We start from the raw sequence: 13,866 nt of genomic DNA, 5'->3' as shown, positions 1-13,866 counted from the left end.
GTACTTTAGTATTCTGGGTGCAGAGCACAGCACTGTATTAAGCACTGGGGAAAGAGTATACAGGAATTAGACCCAGACCTGACACTCAGAGGCTCACTGAGGGAGAATATTAAAGCTAGCTGCTTCAACTTTTGACTCCAGAGTTTCTTTTTATACATCCACCAGCATGGTCTTTCTGGGACATTTCGTTGATGATTCTCTTTTGCATCCTAAGAGAATAGAAAAATTGCAGGATTTTTTTTTTCTGTCCTCATACGTTTCTCATAGCTTTGTAGACCATTGACAGACCTATATAGTAGGGGTTTCTATAAACTATCAAATAACAAGCTCTTAATTCATCACTTAATTCAGTAAGTTATTTCTTTTTTATTACTTTTTTTTACAGTAGTGGGCTTAAATGGCTTATTAGTTGAGAGCCTCTAAATCTGACTTAAAGAACTGTAGACTTTCCAGAGCCAAAAATATTTCAGACAACTCTTCTGAACAAGTGATCAAGAATGTTGCGGCTCTGAAATTATCATGTGTAACAGGTGAAAGGTTGGTAGCTACAGGTACTGAGATAGAAGCATTCCAGTTCAAGTATATGAAACTTCTCTATTCCAGTCCTTAGGACTGTTAATGCCCCAAAAATTTAAGCATAGCTTTCTGTATTAAGATAAATGTGACTGTATAGTAGTAATGGTATTGAGGGTCAGTGGTATGCCTTGTATTAAATGCTTGGGAAGTAAAATAACAACAAAGTGACACAATCCCTGGCTCCGGGATGATTACACTGTAGCGGGCCGTCCTAAAGGAAGCACAGGGCTTCAGTTCTCCTGTAATGTGTTTTTATGACACATCTTGGATATAATTTTATTGGGGAATTAAGAAGGCAGCATTTTCTAACCGTCTACTTAAAAGTTGGCCGAGCACCTGCGCAAGGCAAAGAATGAGTTTTCCAGAAAACAAGGGTCATCAAAAATGTAGGTCCTGTCTTATAGGAGAACTCACTACTTCAAATCACACAGAGCTTTGAAGAATGGAAAGGATTTTACAGCATGAATAGGTAGAGTTGACCTTTGGTTGGAAGGTCAGTGCTGACACTGAGAATATTAAAATTGTGAATACTAGGTCAGACCAATGGGCCATTCATCCCAATGTTCTGCTGCTTAAAAGAACAGTGGGAAAGTTGCCTTCCTCCCCAGCTAGCCTGTTGGCTATAAATGTATCTTCTAATAGTCCTAAACTATTCTGTCTTCATCTCTGACTTTCCCAAGTGACCCATTATGGACCTTTCTTGAACCTGCTGTTCTTAACAGCACAGTTTCTTGGGGGTAACAAATTCCATGTGCAACCCTCTCAGTGGGCACTATCCCACTTTCTCCCAATGAGGAAAAGCCCCCAGGACAAGAAGAGAAACAGCATGGTCTAGTGGATAGAGCACGAGTCAGAGAAGGACCTGGATTCTAATCCCAGCTTGCCTGCCGTGTGACCTTGGGCAGATCACCTCATTTCTCTGTGCCTCAGTTACCACATCTGTAAAATGAGGTTTGACAGAGCCCCATGTGGGACAGAGACTATATACAAGTGATGAGCTTGTTTCTACCCCAGCGCTTAATACAGTACCTTGCACAGAGTAAATGCTTAACAAATACTATTTTTTTTTAAACCTAGCAACATTTTCATGCTCAAATTACACAGGGAATCTTTCTATATACCCTTTATGATTTTGAACATGAAACACATTCTCCCTTGCCTTTACTTTTCAAAACTGAAGATAATGTTTTCAGTCCTTCTCAGAGACTCCATTCCCTTGATTATCTTGGTTACTGTGTACTTTGTTCAGCTCAAATATGCCCTTCAAGGATGCAGCAACCCGAACTGCGTGGACAGTATGTGTTGCCTTTATATAGTTAATATCCACTCGGTATCTGCTTTGAGAATTAATCATTGCAATGTAAATTGACATTGATTATCAGTGGACTTTTTTCTAGAAAATTAGCCATGATTGCTATTTTCATTCCCTGAAAGTTGATTTCTTTTGATATCCTGTATTCAGTCATCAAAAATTATGTGGTTTAGGCCATTTTCTTCACAAACCCATTTGTAATTTAGGCCAACGGGCAAATGCCTTTTAGTGGATTCTGTTTCCTTCCCTTTAAGAAAAATACCCAGCAATATCTTCCCCCCCCAAAAACCCCAAAACAAAACCCTAAGTACGGTCCTGTCAAGAATAAAAACAATTGATCTGTCTAGTTCAGAAAGGAATTACAGGAAGTTAATTTCCAAATCTTCAAGTCAATTAATAAATACTGTACTTTGCTGGTCTTGGAAAATACGAGATTTATTTTCACACCAGCAGAAGCCTTTCTTCTCAGTGGCAGTATCCATTGATGGGGAGTCCTATCCCCAGGAGGAATCTCCAGAAATCATTCATCTCTTCCAGCCCCTGGCCTTCATGCAGACGAATAATGAACCCATCCCGAACACATAATTGTCCCTTGAGAAAGGGTCTTCAAACCCACTGGCCTTCCTGCATAATCTATTACAGTGTCTTAACACTCTGGACCTCAGGAAGTCCTTTCTTCTGCCCAGTCAAGATGTCTCCTTCCTTAATTTAAACCCACTTTCTGTTTTTGATCCCCACTGGCTGGGTGGAAGCCCAGGGCAGCAGTATCCTCATGACTGGTGCCTGAAATGAAATCTGAAATTTGGTGACTGAAATGAAATCACTGGCTGGCTACTGCCTCTCTAGACTGAAGAAACCCAATTACTTTAACTTACAGCTTTATGGCTCGTTCCTGGCCCAGCTCCGTTTCTCTGCGTCCTTTCAACAGTGAGGTGACTGAAACCAGACCGAGTTTCAGTTGAGGGTCTGACTACTGCAAAGTATTGTGGACAGTCTGCTTTGCTTGCTTGTTTATGCACATCATGGTGGGAGGAAACATCCCCAGAGTGGGATGGTTGGTTGGGAAGTCCTTTGAGGTCGGTGGGGTGGGGGGAAGGATTTTGAGATGGTCAAGGTCCCCTGCAGTGTCTGTCCTAAAGCTTATGAGGTAGTTTCCTCGAATGGGGGAGACACCACAAGGCTCAAGTTTGTGCCATGCTGAGGAATGATCAGTTGGAAACATTTTTTTTTAATATTTTTTTAATGGTATTCGTCAAGCACTTACTGTGTGCCAGGCACTGTATTTTAGGGCTGGAGTAAGATACAAGCTAGATTGGACAAGGTCCATGTCCCACATGGCACTCAAAAGTATTAATCCCCATTTTACTGATGAGGAAACAGGTCCAGAGAAGTGAAGCGACTTGGCCAAGGTCACACAGTAGACAAGAGGCAGAACTGGCTCTTAGTACAGTGTTCTGAACACAGTAAGTGCTCAGTAAATATGATTGATTGAATGAATGAATGAACTGGGACTGGAACCCAGGTCCTTCTGACTCTCAGGCCTGTGCCCTATCCACTAAGCCACACTGCTTCTCTTCTTGGCCCTGGGGGATTTTCCTCTTGTCCACTGATAGGGTTTTCACCACTTTTGAGGGATGGGAGTGGTGCTGAGATCTAACTGACCTGCCCTCTTAGGCATGCAGTCTGAGCTGGATGCAACAGGGGCTTGCTCATATTTCTGCTCCATCATCCCATCCTGTTACCCAACTTTTATTTTCAAAACCAAGCAAGTAGGTGGACGAGGAAAGTGTTGTTTTGGGTTGGTTGATATGGGTTTGGCTATGTTGCCAACAGGTCTTACTCTCACTAGTCTTCTGTTCTTCTGGAACACTAATTGTGCGGTTTCGCTAAACTCCGAAAAGATGCTTTCATGCTAAATGAACTTCAGTTTAGCAAATGCGGAACTCTGCCGTAGAAAATATACCATGGGCATATTTGCTCTGGGCTCTGCAGTCCAAAGTGGAAGACTGAATTTTTTTATAAATGAATAGAAATCATCTGAGAACTGTGAAGATGCAAAGAAATGTTCCTTTTAAACTGACCTTTTTTTGCTTTGAAGTAGACTCTAACCAAAAGCTTGTTGTGGGCAGGGAATGTGTCTATTGTTGTATTGTACTCTTCCAAGCGCTTGGTACAGTGCTCTGAACATAGTAAACGCTCAATAAATGTGATTGAACAAGAGAATGAAAAAGAAAGTAGTTGTCCATGGTATAATGAAATCATCCAACTTGTACTTCCCAAGCGCTTAGTACAGTGCCCTGCACACAGTAAGCGCTCAATAAATATGATTGATTGATCCTTGTTGAGTGTAATGGAAAAACATTGAAAATGCTGTAGTAGGATTGATCAAGTTTACGGGCTAGAATCTCTCTGTCGATGGGTCTGTGTGATTGGATATTTTAAAATTTTAAAAACTACTGCATTGGTAGGATCCAGTGGCCTGGAAGCGTGAGATGCAGTTGCTTCTGCCATGTATGCTTTTTCTTTTCCCATTGCCTTTATAGAAAAAGTCACCATTGAGTTGGATGTTTCTTAACCCCTTCTTTGGGGCTCATCTATAATGGTCTTGGCCCTGGTGCAGAATTTTGTTGGAGCGTTGTATGTAATTTGCAATTCTAAAAATATTATAACTCTTGGAAACTGTTGTTGTTTTGAAAACCAGGTAAAAGCTGAAAGCAATTTTGTTGTTGTTGTTGTTGCAGATGAACCCACAAGATCCTTGAGTGGTCTCATCCTGAAGAATAATGTGAAAGCACACTTTCACAACTTTCCAAATGGAGTCACAGATTTCATTAAAAGTGAATGTCTGAACAATATTGGTGACTCTTCCCCACTAATTAGAGCCACTGTAGGTGAGTTTCCATGGCCTGATGAAACGCTTGCCTTGTTTTTTGATCTCATATATGTGTTCTTTTGCTTCCAGGTTGGTATGGTTTCTAACTCTTTGCCTCCATAGATTACTTTCTATACTGTATTATTGTTTCCAACAGATTAAATGTGAACTATGGAATGTTGTTACTCTTGCTTCTGAAGATCCCCGTGGTAATACTTCTATTTTCCTAGTCTACTTTTTTACTGTTCTATTTAGGATTTCAGTTTGTCAGTGACATCTATCATGGTCAACACAAATATGATTCTCACCAATTTTTTTTTTGCACTCATGCCCCCTTCCCCCAGCCCCAACTTCGTGAATTCACCTCTTGGTGCTTGCCTTCCTGCTGTACGAAAGAGTCTCCTTTTATTATTATTATTATTAATAATAATAATGGCATATGTTAAGTGCTTACTATGTGCAAAGCACTGTTCTACGCACTGGGAGGGATACAGGGTGATTAGGTTGTCCCAAGTGGGGCTCACAGTCTTAATCCCCATTTTACAGTTGAGGTAACTGAGGCACAGAGAAGTTAAGTGATTTGCCCAAAGTCACACAGCTGACAAGTGTTGGAGCCGGGATTAGAACCCATGACCTCTGACTCCCAAGCCTGGGCTATTTCCACTGAGCCACGGTGCTTCTCTTTTGTTTTTCTCAGATCTGTCATCGTGAAGTTTCAACGGGTACCACACTTTCCATGATTTTTATACTCCGCATCATGCCCTCCTTCTTAGCTTCTATCTTTCCCTAATCCCTTTGGCCAATCCAGCATTCACAGACACAGAGGAAACAGACATGTACATTATTGCAATAAAATTTTACAGTCAGTTCTCTTAGACCGACTGTCTTCACTCTGCACAATTAGGGAACATTAAAAACCGTAGACAACATGTGTGTCTGGAGTAAGGACCACATGGGGTTGGAAGAAACAGCTTTGCTCACGTGCAAGGCATCAGACACAGCGTGAATAACATAATGTGCATTTCCCTTAGTACGGTTTCTTTGAGAATGTAACCCCTGAGTTCTGGGAGAGCTGACTGTATTTTAAAAAGTCAGAATACAGTTGATGATACTGAGACCCAGCTAACATCTGAGTACCGAAACAAGCGAGAAGGTCCTTATCCACTGAGTTACTCACCAATTAGATTATTTTGCCCCTTGTTCATCGCAGGCTTCCTATTTAATAAGTGCTTTCCTTTTGCCCTCCACCTCTCCCTCTTGTCTGAATTTTGCCTGTTGCTGCTGTGAGTGAGATTTCTCTGTGCCAAAGTAGCCCACCATTCCGGCTCAGAGGTACTCTGGAAACTTGGTTGTTGATTTAGATGTTGATGGTACTGGTTCAGGACTTGCTCAGAATATACTTCTTTCCAACTGGGGCAGGTTGTCTGCATGCAAGGAGCAGTGCAATGCATTCTTAGGTACGCCAATTGCTGAAGATGGTCAATCAAATCAGTAGCATGTATTGAGTGCCTAATGTGCCCAGAGCACTGCTTTAGGCGCTTGGAAGGGTATAGTGGAGTTAGTGGACAAGATCCCCACCCTCAAGAAGAATTCTTTAAGGCCTGGTCTAGCTTCTTTTAGACCAGATGAGTGAAGGCCCACACCAACTCGTAAGTCTTGATTTGGTGACCATCCTCTCCGTTGGGAAAATTGGTGTGGGTCATTGGTCTTCCAGAAGGCTGCTTGAAGTATGTACTTTCTTGTCCTTCAATGCTGGGCTCTCTCCTGGCGGGGGTATGTAGGTTGGGCTTTGGTGGGGTTTTATTTAGGATTTTTTTTAATGCTAATGTGTTGGCTTTCCTTACAAAAAGGATATGCCACACATTTTAAAATTCCAATTTTGCGGGAAGGAGCAACTGTTCAGTTCATTCAGTATTTCATCAAAGTGAGGAGCAGCTGTATTGTACAACTTATTCCCAGTGGGAGTAGTCTTACCAATTGGGAGGAGGAAAAATGCAAAATTTCAGACATGGAAAGCAAGCCCATTTTAAAAAATTGTAATTAAAAAATGAAATTGGTGTTCCCTGGGGCTAAGACTGGAGGCCAAATGAACAAGATCCAGAAAGCCTATAATATCCCAGACTGAGCCCCCTCCTTCCTCTCCCCCTCCCCTCCCCACAGCACCTGTATATATGTATATATGTTTGTACGTATTACTCTGTTTATTTTACTTGTACATATTTATTTTATTTATTTTATTTTGTTAATATGTTTTGTTTTGTTGTCTGTCTCCCCCTTCTAGACTGTGAGCCCGCTGTTGGGTAGGAACCGTCTCTATATGTGGCCAGCTTGTACTTCCCAAGTGCTTAGTACAGTGCTCTGCACACAGTAAGCGCTCAATAAGTACGATTGAATGAATGAATTTCACCGAGTGCTAAATTGACATCCCGGGCTTCTTGCCAGGCAAACAGATGCTTTTCAGCTATCTTCAGCTTCTTGAAGCTAGCAGAGCACCTAATGCTAAATTTTAGTATTGAAGAGTACACAATTCCAACAACCCAAGTGGTATTATTTGATTACCTGTTGTCATCTGTTCCAAGCGGGGAATGATTTTTAGCTGTTTTTTTTTTTTTTTTTAATGGGATTTGTTAAGATCATATTATGTGCCAGGTACTGTACTAAGCTCTGGGGCAGATAAAAGATAATCAGGTTGGATGCAGTCCCTGTCCCACACAGTGCTCACAGTCTTAATCCCTATTTTGTAGATGAAGCAACTGAGGCTCAGAAACATTAAGTGGCTTGCCCAAGGTCCCACAGTGGACAAGCATGCAGCTGTGAGAAGCAGCGTGTCCTAATGGATACAGCACAGGCCTGGAAGTCTACTGTGTGACCTTGGGCAAGTCATTTTACTTCTGAGCCTCAGATACCTCATCTGCAAAATGGGGATTAAGACTGAGTCCCATGTGGGACACGGACTGTGTCCAGTATGATTAGCTTGTATCTACCCCAGTGCTCAGTACAGTGCCTGGTACGTAGTGAGCCTTTAATAAATACCATTTAAAAAAAAATAATGGCTGAGGTGGGATTAGCACTCAGGTTCTCAGACTCCCAAGCCTGTGGTTTTTCCACTAGGCCATGCTGCTTCTCTTTGAGGTGGGGTTCTCCAGTTGTTATTAAACCTGGGTTCACCTTACTCCAATGCATCAAGCTGGCTTCTTGGAAATTCTTTGACCGTTCACTATAACCTCATTTATCTGTCCCCCACTGATAACTGTAGCCAGCGACACACCGTTCACCTAATTTATATCCTCTGTTAGAGAAACCGTTTCCCTGTAATGGAAACACGCTTAATAGTCTATTCAAGCTTTACAGATTTCCCCAAATCTCGAATGTCTAATCCTGGTTGGTCATAATATTCAGAATTGTACTGTGTTTATGTAATCTGTGTGTCCGTTATCAACCTTGTCTGCCTGGTGCAGGGTATTTTATGGGGGAAAGGAATTTTCTTGTAGAAATTTCAGTTATGGGGGCGGGGAGGCCTGAGTCAATCAATCAATCGTATTTATTGAGCGCTTACTGTGTGCAGAGCACTGTACTAAGCGCTTGGGAAGTACAAGTTGGCAACATAATAGAGATAGTCGCTACCCAACAGTGGACTCACAGTCTAAAGTCGGTTTGAACCATTTGGATGTAAGGCACCGCCAACCTGATATTAGTAAGGATGCCTACTGTGTTGTACTCTCTGAAGCGCAGAGTGCGCTGCACACAGTAGGCACTCTGCAAATACCACTGATTGATAGTGCTGCCAGGTAGGACATACATTTTTTCGTTACCATGCCCTATTCTGCATCCATATCGCCTCTGGAAACTGCTTGGTCAGCAGGTCCACCTGGTGTGGCCCGGGACTGAGATTTGAGTGCCATCCCTGTACCTCACTTCCTGGGGATGCTGTCGTGCTTCAGCAACCAAGGTGGAGGGCGTGTGTATCTGTCTTTATCCAACCACTGCTCCGACCTAGCAGTGGCCTCAGAAATTGAGGCCCAGGCCATTGCTGACTGGGCATGGCCCATGAAAGACTCTAATTTGGTCTGCTTTGTAGGGTGAGGTTTTTTGCATCTCTTCCCGGAGGAGAATCGGCAGCAGGTTTGGATATGAGAATTTCACTCTTGAGTTGTCAAAGGCATTGGCAGATTGACTGCTGAAGGCATGAAAAATGTCTGACGGCACTTAACTAATGAACTTGTAAAGATGTCTAAAGGTGTGTGTGTGTGTGATTCCATTATATCTCAGGTCACAAGGAGCTGCAGAAGCCTTAACCCTCCCATCCTTCTCCATCTCGACTACCTAGTACATCTCTTCTTGGGTTGGCGTGTGCTAGCAATTTAAATGTTGCCTAATTCTGAGTTCATCTTGCCTTGGAGTTTTATATAACTTAATCTCTATCAATCAGTGGTATTTATTGAGGGTTTTGCTATGTGCAGAGCAGTGTACCAAGTGCTTGGGAGAGTACACTACAAAAAAGCAGGTATAGATGACCCCTGCCCACAAGGAGCCGATAGACATTAAACTAAATTACAAATAGTTCTTTGCCTAAGTGCTGTGTGGCTGGGGGGGGGTGAATATCCGAGAGCTTAAAGCGACCAGACCCAAGTGCTTGCCATCTTGGTAATGGTACTTGTCTTATTATTTTCCCACTGAAAATAGGAAGCGATGGGATTGTATTGGGGAGGGCTGGGTTGTGGAGATCCACAGCCAGAGTAGGGTGGGGATTGGAGGGAGATTGGGGGCTTAAAGGCCTTAGAAAACAGCCTTCACTCTCAGATGGCACTTAACTTGGTATGCAGGTTGTCCTCTATGTGTGGGCCATTCGTCCATGGGTGGGTGCGTAGTTTTATATGGAAGTGACTGCATTATTTTGTATTTTGTCTAATCTAGCTGCAAAAAGAAACCAAATTGCCATACACTCCTTAACTTTCCATCATAATTTTTGCCTTGTGGCTTACTGAGTCTTTCAGGTTTTTATTGTGATGATTAAAAATTGTAAAAACGGACAATACTACTCAACTTTTTCTAAAAGTGAATTCCTTTTTCGAATTTCCTTCTGCAGGTATTCTGATTACAACCATTGCATCCAAGGGGGAATTACAGAATTGGCCCGAACTCTTACCAAAGCTCTGCAGCCTGCTGGATTCTGAAGATTATAACACCTGTGAGGTGAGGCAGAACCCCAGATATAGATACTGAATCAATTAGCACCAAAATAGTTTGCATCATACACTAACAGCAGGCAACAGATAGTCTTTTTAAAGCATTTGATTCTACACATACCCCACCCCCAACCTGCCCCTCAAAAATCTTGATAGTGTTTTCATAGAGTCAGCATGGCCCAGTGGAAAGAGCCTGGCCTTAGGAGTCAAAGGACCTGGTTTCTAATTTTGGCTCTGCCAAATGCCTGCTGTGTGTTTTTGGGCAAGTCAGTTAATTCCTCTGTGCCTCAGTTCTCCTGTTCTCCTCCTACTTAGACTCTGAGCCCCACGCAGGACAGGGGCTGTGTCCAACCTACTTCACTTGTATCTTCCCCAGAGCTTTGAACGGTGATTGACGCAATGTAAGCCCTTAACAAATGCCATTAAAAAAAAATAGGATCACAAGATTTGACAGCTCATCTTTCCTATCCTAACCTCACCTAGGCTGGTGAAGAAATAAACCATTCTTAAACATCTTCAGGGATGGATACTTCATAGTCTCTCGGATCGTTCCTGATTTTATCACCCTGTTGGTGAAGAAATTCACCCAAACTCTTTGCTTTTTTCACTGTAGTTCATTTCTTCTTGTTTGACCCTTGGCAGGTTTGCAGAAAAATAGGTCAGAATAATCCCTGGAAAAATTTTGGGTGTTCTTAGAGACAGGTGTCAGTCCCCAGCTTTCTCTTTTCATTCCCATTAATCATTTTTGTTGCTCTTCTCTGCGGAGGGAGCCCCTCCAATTTCTCCCTTCTTTTGGGACTACATACAGGCGTCTCCCCCAGCGATAACAGATGAGAGGTAGGACTGTGGTATCTCCTGGCTGGCTCTGAGCCCATTGTGGATATGCCCAGAAACTCGGGTTTTCAGTGACCCCCAAGAAGAGCTCACTAGCCACGGCAGGCCCCGAGCTGGGTGAAAGCGCTGTTCAGCTTGCAGGCTGTCTTTTGCCCAGTCCAGTTCTACATAATAATAATAATAATATTCGTTAAGTGCTTACTATGTGCCAAGCACTGTTCTAAGCACTTGGGCGGGCGGGGAGACACAGGGTAATCAGGTTGTCCCAGGTGGGGCTCGCAGTCTTCATCCCCATTTTACAGATGAGGGCACTGAGGCACAGAGAAGTGAAGTGACTTGCCCAAAGTCACACAGCAGACAAGTGGCGGAGCCGGGATTAGAACCCACGACGTCTGACTCCCAAGCCTGGGCTCTTACCACTGAGCCACACTACTTCCACATCCCTTTTCAAGTGGGGTGGACAACTCATGAGGATCATTCTGAGAAACACTGGAAAAAGGAGAATTATTTCCCAACTTGTGTCATGTGCTGATTGAGTCCAGGCCTGCTTTGGCTTTTTTTTTTTTTTAAGGACGATTTTTTTCAGTTATCTTCTGCATGTTAGCCAACCTACCCAGCTTACCACCCCCTGTAAATTATTTGCTGAGTACTTGAGATTCCTTTGTCCAGGCCATCAGTAATGTTACCAAAACCATTCCACTGCCAGACTGGCCCTTATATCGCACCATGCTGTAACTCATATCTACCCACTCCCTGGCCATTCATTCATTCGTATTTATTATTCATTCGTACTTACTGTGTGCAGAGCACTGTACTAAGCACTTGGGAGAGTACAAGGCAACAATAAACAAACACATTCCCTGCCCACAACACACTTACAGTCTAGGGGGGAGAGACAGATGTTAAATGAATAAATTACAGATATGTACATCTGGGGCTGGGACGGGGAATAAACAAAGGGAGTAAATCAGGGTGATGCAGAAGGGAATGGGAGAAGGGGCCGAGGAGGGCTTGGTCAGGGAAGGCCTCTTGAAAGGGATACGCTTCAACAAGGCTTAGAAAGTGGTTGTGGGGGTGGGTGTAATTGTCGGATTTGAGGAGGGAGGATGTTCCAGGCCAAAGGCTGGACATGGGCGAGGGGTTGGCTATGAGATAACCAGTATTGACAACCCCTGATGAGTTCACCTTGCAGTCACCAACAAGAGTGTCATCAAGCCTGTACTTTCCTAGCCGGTATAACAGAAGGAAGTGCCAAACCACGATGGTGACTGCGGGGATTGTGCACCCAAAAGAGTCCCTTGCTTGTCCTCAATAGTCTTTCTCTTTTATGGGCATTTTCATAATCCATCCAGCACCACTGATCAATCATCGTAACATTTCCTCAATATTTTTGTTCATTCAGTTGTATTTACTGAGCGCTTACTGTGTGCAGAGCACTGTACTAAGTGCTTAATAATGTTGGTATTTGTTTAAGCACCTACTATGTGCCAAGCACAGTTCTAAGCAATGGGGTAGATACAAGGTAATCAAGTTGTCCCACTTAGGGCTCACAGTCTTCATCCCCATTTTACAGATGAGGGAACTGAGGCACAGAGAAGTTAAGTGACACACAGCTGACAAGTGGTGAAGCTGGGATTAGAACCCTCGACCTCTGACTCCCAAGCCTGTGCTCTTTCCACTTGTTGCTGGCATTAAATAAATTCTTAGCACTCATCACTTCACCGCCTGCTGTTTTATCTTTCAATATACATACTCCAGCCTACTCATTTTATTTTTCCAAATTCTTTCTAGAACCCATTGTATTTATGCTTTTCCTCCTGCTCCCACTGAATCTGTCTGCCTTTCTCCGTTAGGTTGCAAACTCGAGAACAGGCACAGTGCCTTTCCTTGTATGGTACTCTCCCAAACCTCTAGCACAGCTTGATGGTTTTTGTTTTGTTTTTTAAATGGTATTTGTTAAATGCTTACTGTGTGCCAGGCACTATTCTCAGCCCTGGGAAAGAGGTGCCCTAAATCAGGTTGGACACTGTCCATGGCCCACATGGGGCTCACAGTCTTAATCCTTATTTTAAAGATGAGGGAACTGAGGCACAGAAAAGTGAAGTGGTTTTCCCAAAGTCACATAGCAGACAAGCCAGATCAGAAGCCAGGTCCTTCCAGCTCCCAGGCACGTGTTCTATCCACTGAGCAATGCTGCTTCTCCCTGAGCTGTTTTGCTCAGTGAATCCCATTAAATGAATGAAGTAGGCTTTGCTTTGTCTGGTTCATCCTCCCCCTACAGTGCTAATGTCTGACCTGGATTCTTGCAGGGAGCCTTTGGTGCCCTTCAGAAGATATGTGAGGATTCTGCGGAAATTTTGGATAGTGATGTTTTGGATCGTCCACTCAACATCATGATTCCTAAATTTTTACAGTTCTTCAAGCACAGCAGTCCCAAAATAAGGTATGTGTAAAGGGCAGTAGGTGTTTTGGGTATTCTTGAGGGCTTGAAGCTCATTCCTTAGATCATGTTAGCTAAAAGTAGAACTTTGGTGTAGTCAGTGTTAAACGTAATTGTAAGTTATTTACTCTTTAGCAAGTAGGAACTTTTCTGTTGAGAGTGAGCATTTTAGCAAGGCAAATACTGTAAAATGTGCTCCAGATAAATTTCCCTTGATAGTACTGAAAATAAATGGATCTAAAGTTATGATTTGATTAGTAATTTGGTTATTTTTGACTTGTGTGTAAAGATCAGCTTTAACCAACTATTTTAGAAAGTTTTTCCCTCTTTTGGTATTGGTAGAAATATCTCCTCACATAATTAGTGTCTGGTTCTCCTTCCTCTCCGGGGAAAGATTAGGGGAGAAAATCAGAGGAAACAAGCAGTTTCAAAGTCAGAGCTGCATTTTAGCGAACTTGCCTGGAGCTTGATTTTATTCTTAATGTTGGTATTTCAGTGTAATAAAGTCTTCCTTAAAGGAATCTTCAGCAACTGTTTTGAGCTAATTGAAGTGATTAAGTAGTAGCTGAATAATGCATGAAATGCTAGTTCTGGTTCCAGGTTTCATTTTAGCATCAAATATTTCTCATGTACCCTTCATATGTTT

The 13,866-nt window shown here is 42.8% G+C and overlaps 1 protein-coding gene across 1 annotated transcript in view; it reads left to right on the top strand.

The window, feature by feature from the left end:
• The window catches only part of TNPO1 (transportin 1), a 69,185-nt gene that overhangs the window by 21,478 nt on the left and 33,841 nt on the right, over positions 1–13,866 (top strand). Inside the window, exons 4-6 of the mRNA XM_038765743.1 lie at positions 4,630–4,779; positions 9,847–9,953; positions 13,090–13,223. Coding sequence (XP_038621671.1) covers positions 4,630–4,779; positions 9,847–9,953; positions 13,090–13,223 — 391 coding nt within the window. The remainder of the gene's footprint in view (positions 1–4,629; positions 4,780–9,846; positions 9,954–13,089; positions 13,224–13,866) is intronic.

This window comes from Tachyglossus aculeatus, chromosome 23 (genome assembly GCF_015852505.1).
Source record: "Tachyglossus aculeatus isolate mTacAcu1 chromosome 23, mTacAcu1.pri, whole genome shotgun sequence".
Taxonomy (NCBI): domain Eukaryota; kingdom Metazoa; phylum Chordata; class Mammalia; order Monotremata; family Tachyglossidae; genus Tachyglossus; species Tachyglossus aculeatus.
This window is presented reverse-complemented; position numbering and strand designations above follow the sequence as displayed.